This window comes from Phocoena phocoena, chromosome 8 (genome assembly GCF_963924675.1).
Source record: "Phocoena phocoena chromosome 8, mPhoPho1.1, whole genome shotgun sequence".
In the NCBI taxonomy this organism is placed as follows: domain Eukaryota; kingdom Metazoa; phylum Chordata; class Mammalia; order Artiodactyla; family Phocoenidae; genus Phocoena; species Phocoena phocoena.
The window spans coordinates 65,300,702-65,328,273 of record NC_089226.1 but is presented as its reverse complement, the minus strand read 5'-3'; the positions used below and the strand labels follow the sequence as shown (position 1 = coordinate 65,328,273).

General features: G+C 40.3%; 1 protein-coding gene across 2 annotated transcripts; it reads right to left on the bottom strand.

Moving 5' to 3' along the window:
* Positions 1-1,150: 1,150 nt before the first annotated feature.
* Positions 1,151-25,890, bottom strand: CTR9 (CTR9 homolog, Paf1/RNA polymerase II complex component). Of its 2 annotated transcripts, XM_065881797.1 has the most exons (25): positions 25,679-25,890; positions 24,047-24,145; positions 22,072-22,311; positions 21,441-21,558; positions 20,877-20,966; positions 19,376-19,524; positions 18,166-18,273; positions 15,172-15,279; positions 14,828-15,064; positions 14,511-14,600; positions 14,268-14,396; positions 13,974-14,157; positions 12,581-12,669; positions 11,884-12,069; positions 11,708-11,795; positions 11,417-11,565; positions 9,265-9,381; positions 8,977-9,122; positions 7,989-8,060; positions 6,977-7,112; positions 6,678-6,824; positions 5,891-6,048; positions 4,737-4,833; positions 4,395-4,507; positions 1,151-2,236 (listed from the first exon to the last, which is right to left on the bottom strand). In XM_065881797.1, the coding sequence occupies exons 1-25, from the start codon at positions 25,721-25,723 to the stop codon at positions 1,801-1,803; spliced, it is 3,531 nt and encodes a 1,176-aa protein (XP_065737869.1). In that variant the 5' UTR covers positions 25,724-25,890; the 3' UTR covers positions 1,151-1,800. The 2 variants fall into 2 exon arrangements, with proteins under 2 accessions (XP_065737869.1, XP_065737870.1); XM_065881798.1 differs by lacking the exon at positions 7,989-8,060 and having other exon boundaries at positions 1,801-2,236; positions 25,679-25,723.
* Positions 25,891-27,572: the final 1,682 nt, after the last annotated feature.

Sequence of the window (27,572 nt, the reverse complement as noted above, 5' to 3'; positions counted from 1 at the left end):
CTCAAGCAGCTCAATATCAAAAAAACAAACAACCCAATCCAAAAATGCGCAGAAGACCTAAATAGACATTTCTCCAAAGAAGATATACACTTTGCCAACAAACACATGAAAGAATGCTCAACATCACTAATCATTAGCGAAATGCAAATCAAAACTACAATGAGATATCATCTCACACCAGTCAGAATGGCCATCATCAAAAAATCTACAAACAATAGATGCTGGAGAGGGTGTGGAGAAAAGGGAACCCTCTTGCACTGTTGGTGGGAATGTAAATTGATACAGCCATTATGGAGAACAGTATGGAGGTTCCTTAAAAAACTAAAAATAGAACTACCATACGACCTAGCAACCCCACTACTGGGCATATACCCTGAGAAAACTATAATTCAGAGTCATGTATCACAATGTTCATTGCAGCTCTATTTACAGTAGCCAGGACATGGAAGCCACCTAAGTGTCCATCGACAGAAGAATGGATAAAGAAGATGTGGCACATATATACAATGGAATATTACTCAGCCATAGAAAGAAACGAAATTGATTTATTTGTAGTGAGGTGGATGGACCTAGAGTCTGTCATACAGAGTGAAGTAAGTCGGAAAGAGAAAAGCAAATACCGTATGCTAACACATGTATATGGAATCTAAAAAAAAAAAAAGGTTCTGAAGAACCTAGGGGCAGGACAGGAATAAAGACGCAGACGTAGAGAATGGACTTGAGGACACGGGGAGGGGGATGGGTAAGCTGGGAGGAAGTGAGAGAGTAGCATGGACATATATACACTACCAAATGTAAAATAGCTAGCTAGTGGGAAGCAGCTGCATAGCACAGGGAGATCAGCTCGGTGCTTTGTGACCACCTAGAGGGGTGGGATAGGGAGGGTGGGAGGGAGACATAAGAGGGAGGGGATATGGAGATATATATATCTATAGAACTGATTCACTTTGTTATAAAGCAGAAACTAACACAACATTGTAAAGCAATTATAATCCAATAAAGATGTTAAAAAAATGAATTGCAAAACTCTTGAGTAAACAACCTCCAGCTTAGCTCAGGTTCTTCCAAATATTTGCGTATTTTTTATAGATGCTAAATTTTCATATACAAATGTACTGGGCAAAAAAAAAATGACACAAAGTTACACATAAAAGTTGGTAAAAGAATTTTATTATGTGGCTTAGGTAGGTCTTTGCATACTACTAACAGAAAAGCATTTTTCCACATCTTACTCAACCTAACAAATGATATATTTGTCGTGTTATCTACATGGCTGCAGTATTACACTATTGAAGAAAACCTTCCTTTCATTTGTACTTTGGTGCAATTATACAGTAGATACCTCTTCCTCCAGAAAGTAAAAATATTCCTGATCTAAACTTGAAATGGAACAAAGACAGTAACACCAAGTTCCTCACACCACTTGGTAAAAGATTGCAGTAAAAGTCCTAATAATATGCTGCTTTACACACAAAGAACATGAGACATCTGCCAAGTTTCAGTCAAACCTCGGGAGGAATGGTTCAGCATGTGGGTTTATCTTCCCGGGGTTTTCACATGTGATAGGTGGAATTGTACCATAATAAAGAATAGTCACCTTTTTCTCAAGAGACTCAAATATTGGACTCTCGCAAGGGAAACATCTTTTGGGACATGGTAACGTACAAATGGATAGGAGAAAAAAATTGCCTTAAGAAAAATCCACCACTGTTTGACCAAACACCTGAAACGTTTTTATCACAGCTTTCATATATTAAAAAAAGTTTCCTGCGGAGATGAAGCTTTTTCATGAAATAAAGCCTAGTCGCTATCATCTGAACCACGTTCTGAGCCCTGATCCGAGGCCTCGTTGTTGGATCCCTCGGGTTCGGATTCATTGCCGGAGCCTCTGCCGGAGCCTCGGCCGGACCCCTCGTTGTCAGATGCTCTCTCGGAGTAGTGGTCCGACTCGGCGCTGGGGGACGCGGGCTGAGAGTCCATCTCAGAGCCCCCCGAGCGGCTCCGCCCGGACTGCAGGGATTCGTTGTCAGACTGTTCGGAGCCCGAGGGCCTGAGATTTCTGGCCGGCTGGTCGCTGTCTGAGTCCTCATCTGAGTGCTGCCTCCGGGGCCGCCGGGGGCTGCCGGCCTCGCTGCCGGACTTGTTCTGGTTCTCGTCGGAGTCGCTCTCCTCCGAGGAGGCGCCCGTCTTCCGCCGCTGGCCCTCATCGGAGTCGCTGTCGCTGTTGCGGGGATGTCTGGCAAAGACAAACGCTCGTTAGACCAGGGTTCTGGCCAAGGGAGCCTCGACAAACCGGGGATGTGCTTGAAAAAAGAAGGGCATTTAATGTCTTGACCGGATCGCTGTTGACACAGGTGTTCGTTTTGTGATATCCTTTGGTGTGCTTTTTTGTAAATGTGATAGGGTTATTAAGAGAGGATTAAAAAGTTAAAAAGAATAAGGCACTTTAGCTCTGAGACAGAACATAGACAGTGAAGGGTGACCGCACTGGTCATCCCAGGCACCCTTCATCAGAATGAAGCATTTCTCAATTTCGTACGTAAAATTATGAAAAGGAAGGGATACATTTATTTATCTTTATAAACCAATACACAGTGGCAGAGGTGCAACCCGGGACCTCACTGGGCTGCAGAGACTCTGAAGAATGCACTCTGTCCCAAGGCTGGCTGGGAGGGAAGCTCCTCTGTGCCACTGCCATCTGTGCTAGAAGATCGCTGAGGAGCAAAGTCACCCTTTCTGTCCCAGAATCTGCTTCTGCTCCGGTGCCCTCCGCCACGACTAGACCTACTCAACATAGGAAGCTGGGGCTAAATAAAAAGGTTCTGCAGCTTGTTTGTGTACTTTTGCCAGAGTTCCCCCTCTACTTATCAGATGTTAAGGGCAGGGGACCTGTGCTAATGCTTGGGGGTGCAGTGGCACCCAGGGAATCTTGGCTTCTTGGAGGAAAGAACATTCCCTTCACCACTGTCACAACTGCTCCCCCACCAGAGCTGTGGAGAGGAGGACATGCTTCTCCTCGGGCATATTCCTTAGTTTTGGTTTCCATAACAGATATTCCAAGAAAGGAATATTAAATCCTACAGGGTCAGTCTAAGAAGGGTGAGGGAGGTGAAACATACTACTCTCCCTAGAAATGAAAACATCCCTGTAGACCGAAGAAAGGCTCTTTGTGCTTACAACTGAAAGAAGAAACCTAGACACACATCACATAACTCATTCTGTATACACGCTAAGGGCAGTGGGCCCCGGGATCTAATTCACTCCATTCCATCTGGCCAAATAAGCAAACACTTCATGAAGGTCTAACCATCACTCTGTAATCAGTGGACCAGGGTAACACTGTGGGCAAGGGTGAAACAGTGTTTTAGGGAAAAGCAATCCAAATCTGTGTCAACCAGCATCTTCAGAGAAAAAGGGAACTGCAGATCTTTACAGATGCTTTACCCTACCAGACTAGCCCTGCACCAGGACCCTTAGCCCCTTCGACATGCTAACCTCTCACCCTGCCTCACCTCTAACCAACCAAGACTCTCTCTTCCTTTTATTTTTTTAAAAAATTCTTATTATTTTTTATTGAAGTACAGTGGATTAGGACTCTCTATTCTTCTTCTAAGACTTAAACAGCCTTTCTTCCACAAAAAAACACCTCAATAATTCCCCCCACTACCTCAACTCCAGATTACATGTGGTCACTGAAGAGCAATAAATGCAAAATGTAAGTGATAACCCTTTTCCCACTATAATGTAGTTTTGGTTTATTGTCATTCTCCACTGTCTCTAAAGTACAAATTCCCTGGGGGCAGGGTCGATGTCTTTATCCTCTGCATCCCCAGCTCTCAGCTTGCTATCTCATAGCATGGATGTTCAAATGTCTGTTGAATGAAATGATGGCCATCAGAAGAACCCAGCATAGTATGGTATTAAGAGTCTTAGTCTAGGAATCCAAATGCAGAGCTTGAGGGGCAAGTTCAGTACAAGTGAAACAGAATATTGTTTCACCAAGTAGGCTGTGAGCTAGAGGAGTCTACGATAAGCCCTCCATAGAGCAGGCAGTGCTGAGTCATCCCTGCCTGACAAGGGAGGAAATGGTCAAGAAAGTCCCTTTCTCCCTGTGACCAAGATCAGGCTACTCTTAATACTTTAAGCCAGTCAATGGCAGTGTAGCAAAATGATAGAAAATTTCAGCTAATATCCACGAAGAAATGAGATTTCAAAATAGGTTTCCTTCTTTAAGGGACAAATATTTAGTAGGACAAAATGACAAGACTGGAATGAGAAGTGTGCTCAGGCTTCTTCCTGCTCTAAGATTCTAAGAAGCTGCAGAGATGACGCTTTGGCACAGTGACCACTCTTGGTTATCCTTCACTAGGAGAACATAAGTGAAAAATTCCTACCCTTCATCAGCAATTTTCAGTTTATCTTCATCAGATGAATCGTCACTTGATGATATTATGGCTTTGGATTTTATTTTTCCCTTCATTGAAGGAGGCAGACGTTCTGGCTTGGGCTGAAGAAAGAAGATCATCAAACGTAATAGATTAGTCAAGACTCTTTATGTTAGGATGTCTTGTTAAATTGGGTTTGCACTGCAGTGATACTCATACAATCAAACTGCAACCAACAAACTTCAAAAACAAGTGTCTGTGCTTGAAGACACTGCAGGGGAAGAATGTATTCTAGAGTACCGCAGTCTTTGATGCCTACTGGGGATGAAAACCACAGAGCTGGACACTTACAGCCTTCTTCTTCTCTGCTCTTGGTAGACGGCGCTTTTTCGGTTTGGGGCCATTTTCTGTTTCATCATCATCAGATCCTTCATCTCCCTTCGGAGGTCTAAAATAGTGAACACCAAGAGAAAGTTTGTCAAGATTCACTCGTGCCTATAAAACCCAAGACTTCTGTGCCATTCAAACAGTATTAGTCATTTTGAACACCCTTCTTTACAGGGGCTGGCCTCGAGCAGACTGTACACCCCTCAAGGGCAGAGACCACAACTTACTCTTACTGCACATGGCTCGGGAGTCTGCAAAAACTGTATTTATGCCATGTCTGCTGACTAACTGAGTCACTTTTAAGCCCTCTTATTAATCTAAGATGAGCTCGAATCTTGCCCTTGGTGAGTGACAGAAGATGTGAGAAAAGACCCAGGCTCCAGACTCAACTTCCTTCCCCTCCTCTTTCTTCCCTTCCAACTACTCATCCCAGGCCTGCTAATATCCAGCCACAGCTTCAATTCCACAGGTCTGAATGAATTCCACAAGCAGAGCCAAACATGGGTTGGAAAGAACAGGTCTAGCTAACACTGGAGGTTCCCGGACACGAAAGCACCATGAGAGGAACAGACAGCTTAGGGGCACTTCCAGGTGAGAGGGGGGCAGGGTACCACTTATCCTAACAGCGGATGGCACTAGGAGGATTAAAAGGCCCTTTTTTCACATAAATTCACATTTTATACATCCTGTAAAACCAGGAGGTGGGCCATCGCTATTTTACAGAGAGGAAACAGGCTCAGTGGCTTTTCTAAGATTTCAAAGATGGACAGTCAGTGTGGACACACTAACGTTTCTCATCCTAAACTGCATAGATTTTCCAATAAATATTGCAATTTTCAGTCATAAGAAAGGCAATTATTGACTGACTCGGAGCTCTCAGAAGGAAAGCTGTGGACATGTGTGGAGACTCCAAGCATGCCGGGAATTTGGTAGTGGGGCCCATTTTAGGATTAAAGTAGGAAATGGGGGAATGAAAGGCTTCCCTATCTGGGGGGATCAAGTGATAAAAAAGTGTTCACAGATTCTAAACCTAAGATTCAGAAGGTGAAAGGTCTTTTGCCACTTTCATGAGGTGGTTTAAAACCCAGGTGATTTAAAAGGTTATTCCATGACACTACCTTCTCCTCTTCTTCTTCTTTCTTTCGCCACCCTCCTCCTCCTCGCCTTCTTGCTCACTACCACTGCCCTTCCTTCTCTTCTTCTTTTTGGATATAGGCAGGTCATCATCGGTGTCATCGTTGACAAACTCATCAAACTCTCCTCCCTTCTTGGACCGCTGAAACCCAAACAAGACCACAGTCATTGCTTTCCTGGCTGCTGGAATGTGGGTGGAATGCTAAGGTATGAAAGAGGCCACTTCCCATCAGTCCTCTAAGTCAGAGGTCTCCGACCCCTGGGCCATGGCCCGGTACTGGTCCGTGGCCTGTTAGGAACCAGGCTGCAGAGCAGGAGGTGAGCGGCGGGCGAGCGAGTGAAGCTTTATCTGCCGCTCCCCACTGCTCCCCATCGCTCGCATTACCGCCTGAACCAACACCTCCCCCCAACCCCTCCCCACTGCCACCATCCATGGAAAAATTGTCTTCCACGATTTTTCCGGTCCCTGCTGCCAAAAAGGTTGGGGACCGCTGCTCTAAGTCACGTGGAAGAAGTGCATGGTGAGGCCCATACTTTAAAAACTTCTAATTGGGATGAATGCCTCAAATAGCAAAAATCATCAACTACAAAGTTGCTACAAGGTAAACTGTACTCAGCTAACAGTGAAATGCATTTCTAAATACTGGATACCATTTAAAGCAGTCTCTGTTGGAAAACTAACTTTTAGCAAAGGAGGAAGCCAAAGCTCAGGACTAAGTACTGAGTGAATTTAACCAATTAGCTTCGTTTCTAACTGGAGTCATATCTTACCCGTCCACCACTGCCACCTCTTTTCTTTTCTTTTGTCGCTTCAGTCTCTCCAGTAAACATAAGAATATTTTTGGTCTTCTCTACGTACTGGGCCCGCTGTTCCAAAAGTTTCTTTTGCTCTTCTTTTTCTCTGAGACGTTTCTCTTCCTATGAGGAAAAAGAGTAGGAAAAAACCTCATCACAATGTTCTTATGACAAAAAAAAAATCATGGCTACCATCAGAAGAACTTCTTTTTTAACATACAAAGTGTATGTATGTACACCTTTAATTCTAGTATAACTGCAAACACAATACATACCTGTTCTTTGAGAAGTTTCTGCCTTAACAGTTCTTTCTCTTGTTCTTGTTTGGCCCGCAATTCCCTTTCTTCTTCGTCCTGTTTGCGCGCCCTGGCCACGTGGTACTGGGCCTGGCTCAGTAAGTCAGAGCATTGCCTAGAACAATCCAAATTTAGAGAAATACATATGTAGCTAGTATACTTTTTATTAAAAAACTCATAGAGCATCTGTATTCCTTACACACATTTAAAAGTTTGAAGCAGGATCATTAGGTGATACCTATGGGAAGTCTTTTTTGTTTTTTTAATTCTTCAGCCCTTTTCTTTTTTTTAATTTTTATTTTATCTTATTTTTTTGGCTGCTTTGGGTCTTCATTGCTGTGCGCAGGCTTTCTCTAGTTGTGGTGAGCAGGGGCTACTATTCGTTGCGGTGCGTGGGTTTCTCATTGCAGTGGTTTCTCTTGTGGAACATGGGCTCTAGGCACGTGGGCTTCAGTAGCTGTGGCATGTGGGCTCAGTAGTTGTGGCACATGGGCTTAGTTGCTCCGCGGCATGTGGGATCTTCCCAGACCAGGGATCGAACCTGTGTCCCCTGCACTGGCAGGCGGATTCTTAACTGCTGCACCACCAGGGAGTCTTAATTAGGAAAATTAACTTAATTTCTCAGAAGCCAATACTGTCAACTATGTTAAGTTTGCAAATTATAACCGTCCTCCCAAAGCACAGCTAAAAAGATTCCCAATACTATCTTTACATGTGACAGATTCAGGAATCGTGTCTTGATTCTGACTACATAGCTGACATTAGTGAAATAGAAAAGTATTTTCCCATACAACTTAAGTACTTGAACTTTGCCATATTCCCTGAAAGGACCCTTAGGAAAAAGCCTTGGTCCAGGCTGGAGTGTCCCAGAGAGAAGTGTGAAAGACTGACCTCTGGAAGGTCAGAAACCCATTCACTACTGTGTTACTCTCCCAGTCCACACTGCTATCACTGCCTCACCCAGAGTCACCTTCCATAAATAGTACATTACCTGGCTTCTGTAGCAGCGAGGGCCAAATCAAATCTCATTTTATCTCCAACTTTACTCAAGTAACTGAAATATCTAAATAGAATGAGAAAATGAAATACTTTACTTAAAAAAAATTAATGAAACAGACCCTTTAGATTTTTAATCTGTTCTTAAAAAAACAGTCTGAGAGGAGGCTTACATACTGATTGAAACTTAATGAACACTTAATACTTAAATGAATGTATTCATGAAGGGCTGTTATCTCAATAAGAAAAATATATATACAACTCACTTAAAAAAGGACTCTCATCAATACACCACTCAATATTAGTAAGTTCATGATGATAAAGTTACAGTTAACGGTATCAGTAAATTCACAGACAACCAAAAATCAATTCCAGCAATGAATTTTACTAAACACCAAATTCACTAAATATGCCAGCATGGAGGTTAAGAGGCTTAAGCCATGAAAGCACTTACAATCTACTAGGCAAGGCAAGGAATACTTAAACAAGAATTCAAACAAGGCTGGACAAAACCTGAAGAGATGTCAGGTTTTAATTTTATCATACACTGAATTACCAAATAAGTACTGTAAGGTTACATAAATTTTGAGCTGAGCTGAATAAATTTATTCAATATTTAAGAGGAAAGGTCTTAATCTCAGCTTAAGTAAAACTAATATCACATAAAAAGACACTAGTATAACAAGTAAAACCAGCGTAAGTGGAGTCGAAAAATTTCTAGTGTGTAAAATGCTGGGTCATATTATTGACAGGTCAATGAAAAATCTAGGGCAAGTTTGCAAAGCCAGCCAGCCAGTTCTAGGGGTCGGACTACATGATCCAATTCTAGCAGGATCCTGGCTACGGTTGGGTGCCACCTGGCGGAAGCTGTCTGCTTTGGCTTAAAAATCGCTGGAATGATTCTAATAGAGAATGATTCTCTTTTGAGCCTTGTGGGTTTAAAGAAACAAAGCATTTCAAAGGTTGTTCCTACAAAATCTTACCTGTGTGCAAGCTCCAGTTCTTTCACAGCATTGAGTACTTCCTTCAGATTACTCTTTTCATCTTTCAGGACAGAGGTAGCTAATCTTTGCAGGACCAAGGCCACATTAAACATAAGAACTGTATCACTGGGTGCCACGTGTCTAGCCTATAAACAAAAACAAAGCAAATCTTTCATATGGTATAATGACATGAAAAGAATTTTAGTCAAATAGAGTGTTAGGTGTGTAAGCATGCGTAAAACAGGACAAAAAATACAATGCAGCATAGAATTGAGTTCTCTTTTTTACCTTCAGCAGAGTCTGTTTGCATTCCTGTAACTTGCCACACTTGAAGAGAGCCCGGGCCAAATAGAGGACAACTTCAGTGTTCTGGTGCTTATAGAACTTTCTGAGGCAGTTTTCATACTACAATAAAAGAAAACGTTAATTAAAACACAACAAGGATTAAATGATATTGTCATTTTGTGACAAAATTTCAAGCGATCTTAAAGCTATGTGAAAAGGTATTTTGTCTTTTGAATGGTTAATTTCAAAGACTAATTTGAGGACGATATTTTACACTCACCAGCATACATTTTTCACAACATAAAAACCTGACAAGAAAAATTACATACTAGAAATAGTTTTTCCATTTGAAATTTCGACCAACACTGAAAGGTTAAACAGACTGGAAGGTCTTTTTTTTGTATCTTCAGCAATACTATCTAGAACAAGCTCACTGACAACTTATTAGAAGTCATACACCTGGCTCCTAAGGTGCTCTACCACCTTTCTTTAGGACTGGTGGAACCTACTGGCAACGAGAATGATAAGTCTCACTGTTCTTGCTGTTAATTTCTTAGTAAAACCAATATAGCAATACTGGTATTAATTTTGCTGTGAACATATCACTTTCTGACCATGGAACATATCTTATCATAGGTAAGTTCTTTTTTGTGGAAGGTGGTTAGACGGTTTTTCCCTGAATATCCCTAGAAATTAATTTGCAGATCAAGAAGGCCCACCTCCAAAAACACAACCTCTGAGACTACCATATGCAATCTGGGTTCTGTAAGTCCCTGTGACCAGGACCTTTCCAATATTCTGAATACAATAATACCCATCCTTTTTAGAAAAATGGTTAACCACTTCCCAGAACCTATCTTCTTTTATTTTTAAAATTTACTTATTTATTTTTGGCTGTGTTGGGTCTTCCTTGCTGTACACGGGCTTTCTCTAGTTGTAGCAAGAGGGGGCTACTCTTGGTTGCGGTGCGCAGGCTTCTCATTGTGGTGGCTTCTCTTGTTGTGGAGCGTGGGCTCTAGGCGTGCAGGCTTCAGTAGTTGTGGCTCGCGGGCTCTAGGGTGCAGGCTCAGTAGTTGTGGCTCACAGGCTTAGCTGCTCTGCGGCGTGTGGGATCTTTTCAGACCAGGGCTCGAACCAGTGTTCCCTGAATTGGCAGGCAGATTCTTAACCACTGTGCCATCAGGGAAGTCCAGAGCCTGTCTTCTAACTTTGTTCAGAAACCTGTTTTTTCTGACCATAATAATTCCCCCATAAGAACATTTTTACTTTTTACTATTCAAAAGATGCTAAGCATGACTCTTTTACTTCAAGTTCAAGTAATCAACAAATATGAAAAGCATAATAAAATTCTATAGCCATGGGCTCTCCTGGTGGTGCAGTGGTTAAGAATCCGCCTGCCAATTCAGGGGACATGGGTTCAAGCTCGGATCCGGGAAGATTCCACATGCCACGGAGCAACTGAGCCCGTGCACCACAACTACTGAGCCCAGATGCCACAGCTACTGAAGCCCACACGCCTAGAGCCCGTGCTCTGCAACAAGAGAAGCCACCGCAACGAGAAGCTCACACACCGCAACGAAGAGTAGCCTCCGCTCGCCGCAACTAGAGAAAGCCTGCGCACAGCAACAAAGACCCAATGCAGCCAAAAATAAATTTAAAAAATAATTCTATAACCATGAAAACTTATCCCCATGGAGTTTCATTTTAAGTGTCATTTAACCTTCCTGAAACTCAGTTCTCTCATCTGAGAAGTAAGAGGGTAAAACAAGCAAACGGATATTAAATCCCACTAACTTCTGAGTACTTACTGCTATGCGAGGCAAACTAGTGCCAAGTATGGTGCCAAGTATTTTTCATTCTGGATGCTCAAAAAATTCTATGAGATTAAGGTACAATTATTTCTATTTTATAGATATGAAAACTGGCTCAGAGAAGATGTCCTTTGTCCAAGACATGCAATTAAAGGTGGAACCAGGACTCACATCTCTGTCTGGACACCAAAGACTGGCCTTAACCATATATAATTATAAGCCTCTGAATAGACACAGTGTCGTAAGAGATAGCATCCAGCTCCAAGGCAGGACCAGAATGGTTAAGGAAACAAGTGCTCAACAATGAACACAAAATAAAAATATCTTGAAAAATAAGACATTACCATCTGAACGGCGCTGATATATTGCTTTTGTTCCACATAGATGTGTGCTAGGTTCAACCACACATCACTGATATCTGCTGTTGCTTCTCTTACTTGGGCAAATACATCACGAGCTTCACGGAAATATCCTTTGTGGGCCAAAACAGCTCCTAAAGTTATAAAAAGGTTCACAGAATTAGAATTTTCTAATTGTAGCCAGAAAAACAACTAGAGAGAAATTCTGATCTACAAACATCCCTCCAAAAGCATTCATTTCACAAATTATTATGGATATCCAAACTGTATAATTACCTATGCCATTAGCAGCATACAGATTCTTTGCATCATTTCTGAGTACTTGTTTGTAGATGGCCAGAGCACGATCTTGATGACGCTTTTCCTATAAAGAGATACAAACATTATAAAAAAAATTCAAACAAGAATCAAATAAGTATCAATTTTGTTTTAAAGAGATGGAAAAAGATTACCTTTTCTCTGTCTCGGGTGGGCTGATGCAAAGTTTGGAGCCAGACGTTGCCAAGGGCCAGCATAGAATAAGTGTCACTCTGAGTAGCTGGTTGTTTTAATATCCTCTCGAATTTCTTCTGGCCTGGACCCCATTCTTGTTTTGCCAAATGAAGATTACCAATCAAAGACCAAGCATCCGGATGGTCCTAAAAACACACGTATAAAAAGAAGCAAAATCTGTAATTTGGATTCAGAGAGATCAATCATCTTTCCACAACAGCTAATTACTGGAGAGGTTTACAAGCTACATTTACAACAGTGTTTTTCAAACTGAGAGTTGAGATGGATCAGTGACTTGTAACATCAATTTAGTGTTTAGTTATCACCATAAGAAATGCAACAGAATGGAATACAGTAAAAATGTCAATGTACTGCCTATGGAAAGAGCACAAAATGATTTGTAAAACTTTGATTTCAGTTGTCTGTATACACACGTGTGTATGTACTAGGCTGTAGTGTGAAATCTATTTCTTACTGTGGGCCACAATCAAAACGTTTAGATGACTTCTATACCCTTTAGTATCTTTAACAAGTAAATGAAAAAAACAGGGAGATGCCAAGTCTAGAAATATGATAGCCATTAAAAGGAAAACTTGATTTACTGGGGGGAAATGGTGAAATAATTATTTTTCAAATCTAAGAGTTAATATTACCAACCTGATTAATCTGAAGAGCTTCCTTAAACCAATCTGAAGCCTCATAAAAATTTCCTTTATCTCTAGCCATGGCTCCTAGGCGCAGATAGCCTGAAAATATACAAGTTTTCATGTTTAAAATATTAGCTATAAAGTAGAATCATAATTTTAAAGTCATACTTTTGAAACAATTGTTTTTCATTAATACATTAATAATGAACAGAAAAGTCCCACAGGTGAAACTATAACAAGTATCAATATAGCTAATTAATAACCTAATAAATTGAAGAGCAACTCTGCCACCATCAAGTCTTCCTGTTTGAAATCTCAGATTATCTCTTCCACTCCGTTCCCCAGGCTAGCACCCTGGACCAAGTCATCATCTCAAGTTAAGTTATTTTAAAAGCTTAGCATTGTTCTGTTTCCAATTTCTCTCTGACGCACAGCACTGTGCTTGGCATATGGCACTACAGTGAAAGCACAGACTACTAGGGATTACTAGTTAGAAAACCTGGGCTCTAACTGTGGCTCTCCCACTTAAATAAAAAAAGTGCCATACAAATGTTGTTATTTTCTCCAAAAAATGTCACTCTCTCCAGGAAACAACAATGGCTTACTACTGCCTATCAACTCAGTTCAAATTTAGCCTGACATTCAACTAAAACCTTATTTATTTTAAATCACTTTTGCATCCATAACAGTATGACAGGGGCCAAATTGCTAGCCCCTAATTTGACCACAGTCAAAACATCATAGCTTTAGGTTCTTTTAAGGGAAGTACAGCATATAAAATATTTTTAGTTAAAAAGTTACCAAATTTCACATTGTCTAGGTTGTAAAAACTCAAGGTAGGACATTTTTAGTAATAATTATTTCCAGGAAAAGCACTGTTCTATTATAAACATTGCAAAATGTTTATATGAATTCAAAGCAGGACCCATCATAAAGATAAACCCATCACCAAATATGCCAAGGAGTTGTTAAAAGCCTAATAAAGGTAGCTGACCCACTGAAGATGGCCTAGTCTATAAAATATGGTCCAACTGGTTTTTAGTTGTTTCTTTTCGTTTCTAGCATAAATTTAACTGAAGCTGCATCTTTTTTCTTTTTTGTTTTTTTTAAGGCCACAAATTTGCCTTGAAGAAAACGGGGCAGGCATATAACCTTCAACACTGTTTAACTTTTTTTTTTGGTCGCACCGCAGCTGCACTGCGGGGCTTACAGGATCTTAGTTCCCTGACCAGGGATCAAATCCTGGCTCCCTGTAGTGGAAGCATGGAGTTCTAACCACTGGACCGCAAGGGAATTTCCTAAAACTGTTTACTACTGGTTCTAAGAAAGATTTTTTTCAGGCTAAATTTTTTGCTGCTGTTGTGGACATTTTAATACACACAAAAAAAGTTTAAAATTCCTACAGTCAACATAATTAGGATGTTCCCGTAAGATGTTTTTATATAGTTTTTCTGCTTCATGGAATTCACACATCGCCTCATACAGCCTGGCTAAATTGTATGATGTTGTAACAGAAATGGCATTGTAATAATGTTCATCATGCTCAGCTTCTGCCTTGGCACGATCCAATGATGCCAAAAAGTATTTCTAGGAGAAAGAAAAGAAAATTACATTGTTAAAAGACTTGGTTGATACATAGGAAAAAGTGTGCATTGAACTTGATAGTATAAAAGAAGGGAATATTTCTACGTTCCTACCTTTGCCTCTCCCAGATTTCCAAGCCTGAAATGGAGGGCACCCACGTTATTCAGAATCTCTGGGGGGACATCGGCCTGCACTTTCTCCTGAAGGATCCGTGTCGCTGTTCCATAGGCTGACAGGGCACCCTGTATTTTCATGGTGGACAGAATAAAGTGTAAGTGAAAATGAGAGGAAGAGAAACACTGCATTAGGCTTACCAAAAACACATCAGGTAGCAGATGGAAAACATGGCTAAATACCTGTATGTCGGTCTGTTCTAAGATTTGTGCCAACTCAATCCAAGCTTCAACGTCATCAGGATACTGTTCTGTGACCTTCTTCAAATGGCCCTGGGATGAAAGAGATCATTAAGCTAAAGCATTCCAACTCTAGGGTATGACATTGAAATGTGGTAGCTACTCTACCCTGTTTGATAAGTCAAATGTTAGTTCAACTACAACAAACTCAGCTAACAAAACTGTGTCCATCATATTTCTACTAGCAATAACAAGAAATGAGGAATGCGCATCTAGAGATAGCTAACAGAAAATAAAATTTTTAGATTTTTAAAACATACCTTGGCGATATCTCGTTTTTCTTGGTCTTCTGAGGCGGCATATAGAGAGCCAAGAATTTTCATAGTTTCATAATTATTAGGATAAGCTTTCAAGACTTTCTCAAAGCACTGAGATGCATTCTCTTTGTCACCTCGATAAATGTACATTTGTCCCAAACCAAAAAAAGGCAGCACAAAAGAGGATGAGGCAAACTGTGTGGCTTGATAGTAGTACTGGAAAGCTTGGTCATAATCTTCCTAAAAAATGAAATAAAACAAGGCCAACAATATGTACAAAAGTTTTTAAATGATTTGGAAAACCATTAAAGAATTAGATATTTAGAGAGGGTGTAAAGTTAACTTACCTGGACGTGGAATGATCTAGCCAACTGATAGCAACTTTCTGCTTGCATGGCCTCCACTTCTGTATTATGGAATGCGTGGAGAGCCAAGTGCTGGACTTTACTGTAATCCTGAACAAGGAAGATCCGAAACTCAACTGAGTGAACCCAAACAATTCTACCAGTCTCAGTCATAAGGCTTCCCCAAATTTCACTTTTACAATTTGTTTATTGAATGAACAATAGCAGCACTGTATCCAGAATTACAAATCATTTTCCTCACCCCCTCGCTGATGAATTCAGGGAGGATGGGAACTAACAGTGGTCCAGTACTTAACATCTCCCCAGTACTATTACTTCATTTAATCCCCACAACAATCCTTTGAGGCATTAGTCCCTATTTTTGTGATGAGAGAACCCAAGAGAGGTTAAGTCCTTTATTAACAGTAATGGAAGCAGTTACAGTTTATTGAGAACTATTATATCCAAAGCCCTCTGCTAGGTATAATACTTATATTAGTTCTAAGGTTAATCAACCTCCCTGCAAAGTGTGTCATTATTACCATTTTATTGATGGGAAAATAGACACTGAAAGAAGTAAAGTTTGTTATCTAAGGTGAAAAGCCAGAATCTCAATTTAGTGGGTTGTTTTTCTTTTTCTGACTCCAAGGCTATGTTCTATCACATGAGGGTAGCAAGCGCCAGCACTTGGACTTGGACTCAGCTCTATTTGAATGCATGGGTCATGACCTTTCTATTAGGCCTGACTTTCCTTTGGATTAGTCTCCCAAGTGTCTCAGAGTCAGAGTTCATACATCAGGGGTAGAAACAACTTTCCAGTTTTAATAGGAATGTGTTTTATTCATTTGACTAGAAATCTGGTCTGAAGTAGAGTTTTTGTTTGGTCAATGACCACTTTTGACTTTTTTTTTTTTTTACATTAGAAATAATAATGGGATTGCAGCTTTTATCAGGAACTGAGTGTTTCACATTAGATAAGTATTTAATATGCATATTACATTTAATCCTAACTACCATCCCTCACATCCTATACAGTAGGTATTATTACTATTTTATAAGTGAGGCAATTAAAGTTTAGGGAAATTATTAGTTTATTTGCGCAAAGCAACAGAACTATATACAATGGTGATGCCAGAATTTGAACCAAGTGATTCAAATTCCACACTTTTAATTACATGACACAGCCTTCTGGCTTAATTTATATACTGTTCACTGGAATGAGTGTATGGAAATACCCTGCCTACCTTCTAGGGCTGTTGTAATGACAAACTGAGAAAACATATGTAAACATGCTCTGTAAACCTTAAAGACATATATTCAGTGCAAGATGACCTCATGACACCTGGCACAGTGCTGATCACAGATCAGGTGTTCAGTAACACCCAAATATACTGGCTTGATTTACATATTTCACCTACGTAATCTTTTCATTTTTTTTTTTTTTTTTTGCGGTACGCGGGCCTCTCGCTGCTGTGGCCTCTCCCATCGCGGAGCACAGGCTCCGGACGTGCAGGCTCAGGGGTCATGGCCCACAGGCCCAGCCGCTCAGCATGTGGGATCCTCCCGGACCGGGGCACGATCCCGCATCCCCTGGATCGGCAGGCGGACTCTCAACCACCGCGCCACCAGGGAAGTCCATCACCTATGTAATCTTTAAGGTTCTGAATATACTGATTGTTCTCAGTAGAAGCAAGTCTTTATCTTCTGCAGTGGAATGGTGACTAGCATTGAAAATTAAAAACTGAATTATTCTCATTTGGTTCAAGGAAGCTGTCCCAACTGCTGTGAGCACTGACTACTAGATATGCCCTCAAATATTTAGAATCATCCATCCTCTGTTTTTGTGCTGTTGCTGTTTTTCCAGTAAAAACCAAACTAACTTGTGTAGCTGTTTTATCTTAAACAGTAACACTTCATTTACATATGAGATACATTTCCATCCTCTCCTTAAGTAGCTGCCTTTTAGTACTAAAACAGCTATAGCATAAAGCTTAATTAATAATTCATTATGAAAAGGGAGTATGCTTCTACAGCCAGAGAGAGTAAAGCATCATGGTGAATAGCTGTGTGACCTCAGGCTATTAACTCTTGCTTCCATTACATCCACAAAATGAGGAAAATATTACCTACCACATAGGACTATTTTGAATATCATATAAATTCATAGCATGCACTTTTAACAGTACTTGGCATTTTATAAGCATACGATGCATATTAATAGCAACAATAACAGCAACATAGCATCTATTACTAATAAGGATTGATGCAGTTTTGTGAACTCTTACCTAAACTGCTATTTAATTAAAGCTCTTGGTATAATTTAGTACCTGGTTTAAAAATGACTGATTAAACTCATGCTTACTAACTATATAAAAACTCTTTTAGTATCTGAGAAACCTAGAATGCCACTGCTTCTACAGAGTTAGTGGCAACTTAAAAAATTACACCATGATCAACATGTGAAAATAAACAAGCAAAAATTTCACCATATGCTACACTCTTACTAAACTACTAAGACCATTTCATAGATCTGTGCCTGTCTTCTTTCAGCTACCTAGTGACCTTCTTCTAAAAACATAGTTCAAGAGCTCTCTCATTCTTGGTGATGAAAACTCTCCTTAATCACTTCCTCTTTCATTTCTTTACCACAGCAGGGCAGAGACCTTTATTTTTACATTTACATTTGTTCCCATATCTGTGTTTTCTATGAAACAACTCCTTGAGTGCAGAAACCACATCTTATTGAACTCCACATCCCTATTGCAATGTTGGGTACAGTATACAGGGTCAATAATTATTAAATGAATGAATGAATGAATGAACAAACATACCCAGATACTAATTAGTATCCCCAGATACTAATCCAAACTCTAACTTGAAAAAAAACTCTTGATTCAAATTTCTTTCCAAGTTAAAAAGATAAAGTATCACCTGCAGTACAGAAAAACAAAAATCAGGATTTAAAATTAAACAACTTTAATAAATGATTTCTCCTACCTTTTTGAAGAAAAAGTGATTTGCCAAGTGGTTCAATACCATAGGGTTGCTAGGATCAATAGTATAGGCTCTGGAAAGAAGTTGGACACCATTTTTGATGGAATCAGCCTAAAAGAAAAACAATGATGGCAGGGTTGAGTGAAATATTACTTAAATAGCACTTTTTCAAAGTTTCCTTTATAGTTGAAGAAATAAGATTATACAAATCTAAGTTCAGATAGCAAAATATAGCTCTTGTTTTAGTTAACTTTCATCAGGGATTAAAAAATTTCCAACAGTGATGGTGAGAATGAAAATTGGCATAGCCACTGTGGGAAACAGTATGAAGGTTTCTCAAAAAACTAAAAACAGAACTACCATATGACCCAGCAATTCCACTCCTGGGTATATATCTGAAAAAAACAAAAACACTAATTCGAAATGATACATGCACCCCAAAGTTCATAGCAAGATATGGAAACTGCCAAGATAATGGAAACAACCTAAGTATCCATTAACAGATGAATAGATAAAGAAGATATGGTATATGTACATATATAATGGAATACTACTCAGCCATAAAAAAGAATGAAATTTTGCCATTTGCAGCAACATGGATGGACCCAGAAGGCATTATGCTAACTGAAGTAAGTCAGAGAAAGATATATAATGTATGATATCACTTATATGTGGAATCTAAAAAATACAACAAACTAGTGAATATAACAAAAAAGAAGCAGCTTCACAGATATAGAGAACAAACTACTGGTTACCAGTGAGGGGGAAGGGGGGAGGGGCAATATAGGGTGGGAAAGTGGGAGGTACAAACTACTGGGTGTAAGATAGGCTCAAGGATGTACTGTACAACATGGGGAATATAGGTAAGATTTTGTAATAACTGCAAATGGAAAGTAATCTTTAAAAATTAAAGAAAAAATAATAAAAATAAATTCAAATAGTGAGGTAAACTTTTAGAATTTAGCTTTCTTAACAAACTTAACTGCAGAAACACTGCCACTGGAAAGCATTTCCTGCCCTTTGAAATTGGGTGCATGTAGTAAATATACTTGATATCACTGTCCTAAATAATTTACTGCTAAGGCAAATAATAGAAAAGACTCCAAAAGATTGCATTTTTTAACAGCTCTGTTGAGATATAATTCAATATATAATTCAATACTATTCACCTGACAAATCAGTCAGGAACTAGACAGTTTTTTCACTCACATACCTCTTTATTGTTGAGTTCTAGAACAGCCAGTCCCACCAATGCTCCCACACACTTGGAATTGAGTTCCAGGGCTCTGCTGAATGCCAGACGAGCCTTCTCCAATTTGTTAAGTTTGACAAAGCAATGGCCCATTCCTAAACGAACTTCCGCTACAAAAATAAAATCAAGTCATTCAGTCTGTCAAACTAGGGCATTTTTAGGATTAAAAATTTTTTTAATGCTTAAACATTCTCTATTTACAAGTTGCAAAATCGCAGAATTAACTTCAGTATAACTACACTATAAAATCTTCGGGTGTATCACAAACTTGGTTTCACTGGAGGTCAGAGCATACCACTCTCCCCTCACACCTCCCAACACTTATCCCCTCATCAAGGATACCTTTCTCACCATAGAACAGAACACCTATAATAGTGGTATTTTTCTTGTCTTCCAATGCTCCTGGCTACACTGTACCTTCATTATCTAATTTTTTTTTTAACATCTTTATTGGGGTATAATTGCTTTACAATGGTGTGTTAGTTTCTGCCCCACAACAAAGTGAATCAGTTACACATACACGTATGTTCCCATATGTCCTCCCTCCCGCGTCTCCCTCCCTCCCAACCTCCCTATCCCACCCCTCCAGGCTGCCACAAAGCACCGAGCCAATATCCCTGTGCCATGCGGCTGCTGCCCACTAGCTATCTACTTTACTACGTTTGTTAGTGTGTATATGTCCATGACTCTCTCTCGCCCTGTCACAGCTTCATTATCTAATTTTTAAAGAGCAATTTTTAAACAAAGAACAAAAAGCTTCATTAAGGTCTTAAATATAGTGACTGACTACATGCACATCTGCAGAGCTATGCTTATAAATGCTTCCCAATTCCAAAGCCATGCCAAATCACAACCATGTTTCTAAGGATAACCTCTCCACTGCTCACTAGTTCCTACCCCTTCTCATCTAAGGACACTGCTCCTGCAACCCTGCCCTATTTTTCCCACATCATCAAATTTTCCCTCTCAACTAGATCATTCTCATCCATATACATTCTCGCATCTTAAAAAAATCCCCTCTTGATTCCATTTCCCTTTGCAGTTGTCAATTCATTCCTACTCTTCCCTAGATAGTAAAACTCCTTGAGAGATCTACATTTGCTGCCTCCCAATTCCCTTCCTTTTTTTTTCTCTCTTGACTCCACCCTAATGAGTATCTCACCTCCACCATTTCAGTAAAACTGCTTTATCAAGGTCACTAATGATTTGTATGCTGGAAATCCAATGATCAATTTTCATTCCCTATTTTACTTGGCCTAACAACAGAATTTGACACTGACACCCTCTCCTTCTGGAAACATTTTACATTTGACTTCAAAATTTGCTAGATGAATGAGATTTTGGAAAGAAAACTAGTATAGGGCAAAAAGATTATATTATGATCTACTATGCAGCTTTTGAATCAAATATCAATATTTTAAGTTGGATCATACACAGCCTAGACTTACAGTTTTTCTCTTACCTGGACATCCTGGGTTAGTTCGCAAGGCTTTCTTATAGTAAGCGAGAGCTCCTCTGTAATCCTTCTTGTTGAATGAAATGCAAGCTTTACCTGTAATGATTTTTAAAAATAAACATGCACTTATTAAAGAACACAAGTCTCATATGCTCTCTACTAACTCACCTAAATCAAATATCTCTCTCAGTAAGAAATACTTGAAAATAGCAAAAATGATTTCATATCTAAACTTGTTTTCCATGAGGGTACATTAATCTATGCCTATAAATAGAACGGTACTATATTATGTTAAATGTTATAAAATAGTTAAAGTAGCTTAGAGCTGTCCAAATAGATTGCTTATTGACGCTTTAGAAGTGTATAACAAATTATGCTTAACTGGTATATATCTTATTTCTGTAATTTCAACAGAAACAATCATCTATTGTAATAGTTTTATTTTTAATAAGGTAAAGCTCTTCTACTTTGCTGCCCAGCCCAGTTACTAAGGAGTCATCAACAAAGAAATACATTCTAGGCACAGATGAAAAATACAGATTCCTAAGATGGTTGCCAAAAATGACTTACCAAGAAGGGCTGGAATATTATTTGGAGACTGGTTGAGTACGAAATGAAATTGTGCATCAGCCTGATCCATTTTGTCACCTTCAAGTAGGCAGAAGCAGGCTCTTCCCAACAAATGGTTCTGAAAAAGTAATGCATCATCTTAGACTTGACTTTATCCAGGACTAACCACAATTTAACACAAATGTGTAACATGAAAATGAAAACCATATAGGAAGGAAGCGGATCATCACACGAATTCCTCTATCACTGTAATGTGTTTAAACTACCAGTAAGCAATTCTTAATTGCAAATTGAGGAACTATCCCAAAATGCAAGTTGTCTGTGCCAGGAACGATGACAAAAAGAAAAGTTCAAACTCCTTAAAATATGCTTGAAGTTCACCTGAGGATGTTGGAATTACCAACTCAACAAGTGGATAAGTTTCACATGCTAAATCTGCCCATATTACTTCAACAGTACCAGGACCAAAGAAATTTCTATTTTATTAAGGAACCCTTCTTTTTGACTATTCTTATCAACTATGTTATTTTAAGAAAAACTGAAAGAAAATCTGTTGCCTATTATACACATTTTACTTTCATGTGGTATTTTTTTCCCTTTCATAAATTCAAAGATATCTGATTTAATTTACCTGATCATACATAATAATTTTATCTGCCATCGTATACAATAGGGTTGCCTGTGTAATAAGATCTTTCTTGTTGTCCTTATTCTTCTCCTTCCGAGCCTGTTGTACATAATAGGCTGCCAATGTATCCAAGCAAGTCATCTGGTCTTTTTCATGGTCTCTATAGTCCAAATTGCCATCTATACGCGCTGCTTCCAACAACTTTACAAACTCTTCTGTTTTTCCTTGCTTGTAGTATTCCAGCTACAAGGTAAAGAATCAAACTAGAATTACTGGAGGATATGTCAATACAAAAAGTTGTACACAAATGTTTACAGCAGCTTTATGTGTAATAGCCCCACACTGGAAACAACTAAATTGTTGAGAAAAAGGTGAATGGACAAACTGTGGTCTATCTGTATAATGGCTACTGCTCGGCAGTAAAAAGGAGCTATTGGGTACGTGCTACAACATGGATAAATCTCAAACTAATCTTTAGTGACAAAAAGCAGATCAGGGGTTGCCTGGGCACTGTGGAGGGGCAAGGGAGAGGTGGGAGGAAAGTTTTAGGGGTGACAGATATATTCGTTATCTTGATTGTGGTGATGATTTCACAGGTGTACATATATGCTAAAAATTCTCAAATGGTACATGTGAAATATGTACAGTTTACTATAGATGAATTATACCTAATAAAGCTGTTTAAAAAATTATAATCACTACAAATGCTTCCATCTTCTTACCTAGCAATAGCTGATTTCAAACTAAATCAGAGTCCAAGAGAGAAAGCAATAGTGAGAGGGTATAAAGAATTCCAAACAGAAAACTTAGGTTCCAGTTATAGATCCATCAAAAATTGTCTATGACTTTGGGTCTGCTGAATAACTTCCCTGGGAATCTGTTTCATTTATTAATAATAAAAGGAATATCCACCATTTATTAACCCCTTACTGTGGGCCACAAACAATGCCAGGAGCTTCATATACATTATCTCTAATCTGTACAACCACCCTTAAGGTGAGTGCTAACAACCCCCTATTTTAGATGAGGAAATAGGCTCAGAAGGTAGATCATTTGTCTAGTTAGTAGCCGAGTTGGAATTTGAACAAAGGACTCTCTAATCCCAAAGCCTATATTCTTTCTAGTGTAACAACCTACAGCCCACAATGCTTTATGAATTTATTTTACTACAGGTTCCATGCTAACCCTCCAAGATTTCAATTTTCATGTAAGTGCTGTTAAAGGAGGCATTTGTACTAAAAAAATACTAAGTTCCCTTCTGGTTTTAAAAAATATGTGACAAGCATTAATGTCTTGTTCTCCAAAGACTAGGAAAACTTAGCACTTCAAGTCAGGAGGGCACTGCTTGTCACTGAAAGTATCTCTCTGTAAATCCATACTTAAGAAACTCTTTAAGAGTTAGGCTTAAAAAAAAAAAAAAAAAAAAAAAAAAAGAGTTAGGCTTGAGCACTGGACACAAGCCCGATTCCAGATCTACTTCTCTGACTCTTCAAGGTCAGAGGCCTCCTGTGTATCTTTACGTGAAAGGGACCTGTGACAAACTTGCTTAGGAATAATGATCAAAGTATTTACTGTATTTTATTCATAATCATTTACTATAATGTTCCCACAAAAAAGAAACATCGTTATGCAGCTGGTGCTGGGGAGGGTAGAGGGTGTTAGATTGTTTAAATTGTGGCACCTAGTTTTTTCTCAGTTTATCTACAAACCATAAGCCAGTCTTCACTGAGTAATCACTAAATAACCAAATGCTCAATATAGAGTACTCTTTAACTTAAATGAATTCTGCTTTCACCAACATATACTAATTTACCAGAGGCCAACACATCACTTAGTAAACTTGCCTTTAATACAATTAACTTCCATATACATGGTACTATCTATCATTCACCCAAGCTGGCTATTACTGTAACTGAAAATAGAACCACGTATTTTTTCCAGTCAACATATAAAAAATATTTGTTACGTGAATACTCACCGCCAAAGCAATCCATATGTGCAATTGTGTGTGTTCCTGTTTCAGAATACTGATAACTTCATCTCCCTCCGGTAACTGATCGAAGTCAAGTTCAATGACCTAAAATACAAAATGTAGGTTTTAACTCTTATTTTTCTTTTTAAAATTCACATTTCTTCTTTGACTGCTGCTTTCCTAAAGATATATCAGTATGGTTATACATAGGATTTGTGTTCACTTTCAATAGGGCTGAACAAGCATACATTAAGAAACGTTTAAGGAGCATATGACAAATACGTTATATGGTAACGTTAAAGCATAGCAAACAAACCCTGCTATTTGTCCTCAAATCACTAGAACTATAAAATGCTACAAAAGCTTTTCTTACTGAAAAAACTAAAAGGAAACCCTGCGTAACGTATAATGCAGGTAAAGTACAGATAAACATCCCAGAGACTCATGCCACAGACTCTGAGACTCGGTCTGACAACTTTTGTTTTTTGGCTGCATTGGGTCTTTTGTTGCTGCACGCGGCCTTTCCCTAGATGTGGGGAACGGGGTCTACTCCTCATTGCGGTGTGCATGGGCTTCTCCTTGCAGTGGCTTCTCTTGTGCCTAGAGCACAGGCTCTAGGCATGCGGGCTTCAGCAGCTGTGGCTCGTGGTCTCTAGAGCGCAGGCTCAGTAGTTGTGGCGCACGGGCTTAGTTGCTCCGCAGCATGTGGGATCTTCCCGGACCAGGGCTTGAACCCGTGTCCCCTGCATTGGCAGACAGATTCTTAACCACTGTGCCACCAGGGAAGTCCCGGTCTGACAACTTGAGAAGCACAGTCCTAGAGGCAATGCAAAGTTGAGTGCCACCGTACACATTAATCATGGAGGCATCATTTGTGTCACACACACTCCTGAATGTGGCACAAAAATAACAGTAGGAAAATGTTCTGGAATTAGATAGTGGTGATGGTTACACTACTAAAAACCACTGGATTTTACAGTAAGTGAACCATATCTCAATATTGTACGTCAATCAAAAGTAAGAGTATGAGATATCGAATAAGACAACATCAATTCTGAAGACTTTACTCAGACAAGCCATAGGCCACCCATAAAAGAGGCGACAGGAAGGGAAATGGGGTTAATTCTATCAGCACACTGCAGCGGCTATTATCTTGGGGTCTCTATTTCGTTGATGGAGCCTTGTGTGGCAGATGTGGTGCACCATGACACTCGAGTTTCTAAGGGAGGAAGGGCGACATCCTATATATTCCCAGGGAGAGACACTTAGTTTGAGTAGCAGAGAGAACACAGTGACATCTGCGCCCACCTCTGCGATCTATGAGGTGCCTTACATTTTATCAGGCACTGTCACACCCCTGCGCTACTGAATTAGGAAAAGAGCAGAGTACTGTCAAATACGGACAGGTTGGTGGGGAACTTTCAAGAACTCCTTCTCGGGGTGGCTTCGAGGTTGCGCGGACCTGATGTTCCCAGCCTGGGAGGGCGCTGGGGCTGGGGAAAGACGTGATAGGAGCTTCGGCCGGGTGGCTGGATCTGGGGAGAGGGTGCTCTCGCTTCGGAAACGAAGTCGAGAGAAAGGGGGAGGGAGAGATCTCCAAGTTCAAGGTCCCCACCCTCCCCCATTCTCTACACTTACCTCGTCAGTGTCCCGGAGGGGAATCTCAATGGAGCCCCGCGACATGGCGAGATCAGAAGGCGAGCGGGCGTTCGGCCCCGCCGCTCCGCAGCTGGTGCTCCTGGCTTCTGGCTCGTCCAGAGGCTAGCGGCGGCTCGGGCTCCGGTCGTGACTGCCGCCCCGCGGCGCAGCCGAAGCTCGGGCTTCTCCTTCCCGTCAGCAGCTCAAACAACGAACAGCAGACGGCGACCGGCGACTTCCGGCAGCCCCGCCCCCTGCCCCGGAAACTTTCCCCGCGGGAGGGCCTGTCCGATGGGAGGGTTCCTCCTGTGATTCAGGTTCTCCGACTGTAGGAGGAGCCTTTCAATAGGATAAGTCTTTGCAGGTGAATTTTTAAATTGTGCTTTACCTTGTCATTTATTAAAATAAGCCTTGTTTCTGAAGTAGTATGACATCTGATCATTAGTAAAACATTTTAGGCTTATAATTTGTCATTATATTTTTCTGGGCAGTTTTATGATCTATGTCATAGTTTCTTCTAGGGGTTTTTTTTATTCCTTATCCCTTCTCCACCTCTAGGTGTTTGGTTTTTTTTTCGGTACGCGGACCTCTCACTGTTATGGCATCTCCCATTGCGGAGCACAGGCTCCGGACGCGCAGGCTCAGCGGCCATGGCTCACGGGCCTAGCCGCTCCGCGGCATGTGGGACCTTCCCGGACCGGGGCACGAACCCGTGTTCCCTGCATCGGCAGGGGGACTCTCAACCACTGCGCCACCAGGGAGGCCCCACCTCTAGGTTTTTGATAAACTTTCATCTTTAAAACATGAGCTTATTTTCAGGAATTTAAAACTATATAAAATGCTCCCTTAGGTAAGAACTGGGAATGTAAAGATTAACAGAACTAATTTGATTGTCAGTAAAAAAAAAAACTATGATAAAAATCTTAGTTCTGGCAAATTAGAATAACCAGAAAATCCTCCTGCTATGAACACCTAGATATGCTGAATTAAAAAACAACAATAACAGCATAGCATAGCATGTCCTTGTAAATACATAGCTGAGAGATCTACTAATCTGAATAACAGAAATTGAAGCCTGTACTAAGACTACCCAGATAGTGGTGGGTACAAGTAGGATTCTGTTTTCTATTACTGTCGGGCATTGAGTTTTAATGCTTACACAGGGACAGAGTTAGAGGCTTTGGGTTCATGCTAGAAGCCTTAAAAGGCTATTCCCTACGTAAAAGGGGGTAAGGAAAAAAATCCCTAAAGAAAAAAAATCCCACCAATACAGGTAACAGTCTGGCCTCAGGATATAAAAGTTGCAGCTGGTGATGGGAGACGAGTCGGGTGGGGGAGGGGTGGGAGAACTTCCCTTGTGGTCCAGTGGTTAAAACTCCACGCTTCCAAGGAAGGGGGCACGGGTTCGATTCCTGGTCGGGGGACTAGCATCCCACATGCCACCGGTCTCGGCCAAAAAAAAGAGAGAAGTTGCAACCACGGGTCTGTATATCAGGTACGTTGGGTGTTGGACATTTCCAACTTGGTCTGGGAATTCCCAAGACAAGAAATTAGCACAGGAATTATCCCTAAGTGTGTGGTATCTCTGGCATGTTTGGGCAAGTTACTTGATACTTTTGATTGATTGGTCCTTACTTCCCCTAGTGGGAATTAAATAATGGTGACTAAGAGGTATTGAATGTTTACTTGTTTCAGCACTTTACCTGCCAAAACTCATTTAATCTTCAGAACAGCCCTATGACATGGATGCAGTAATCTGCCAATGGTGCGAGGCCATGGTGGGTGGTCATATCTGTCTCCTGGGATCGTTATGGAAATAAGATGAGGTGTAAAGTGATAGGCCAATACTCATGTGACTTTACTTTGGAAACTGCGACCAACTCTCTATCCCTTG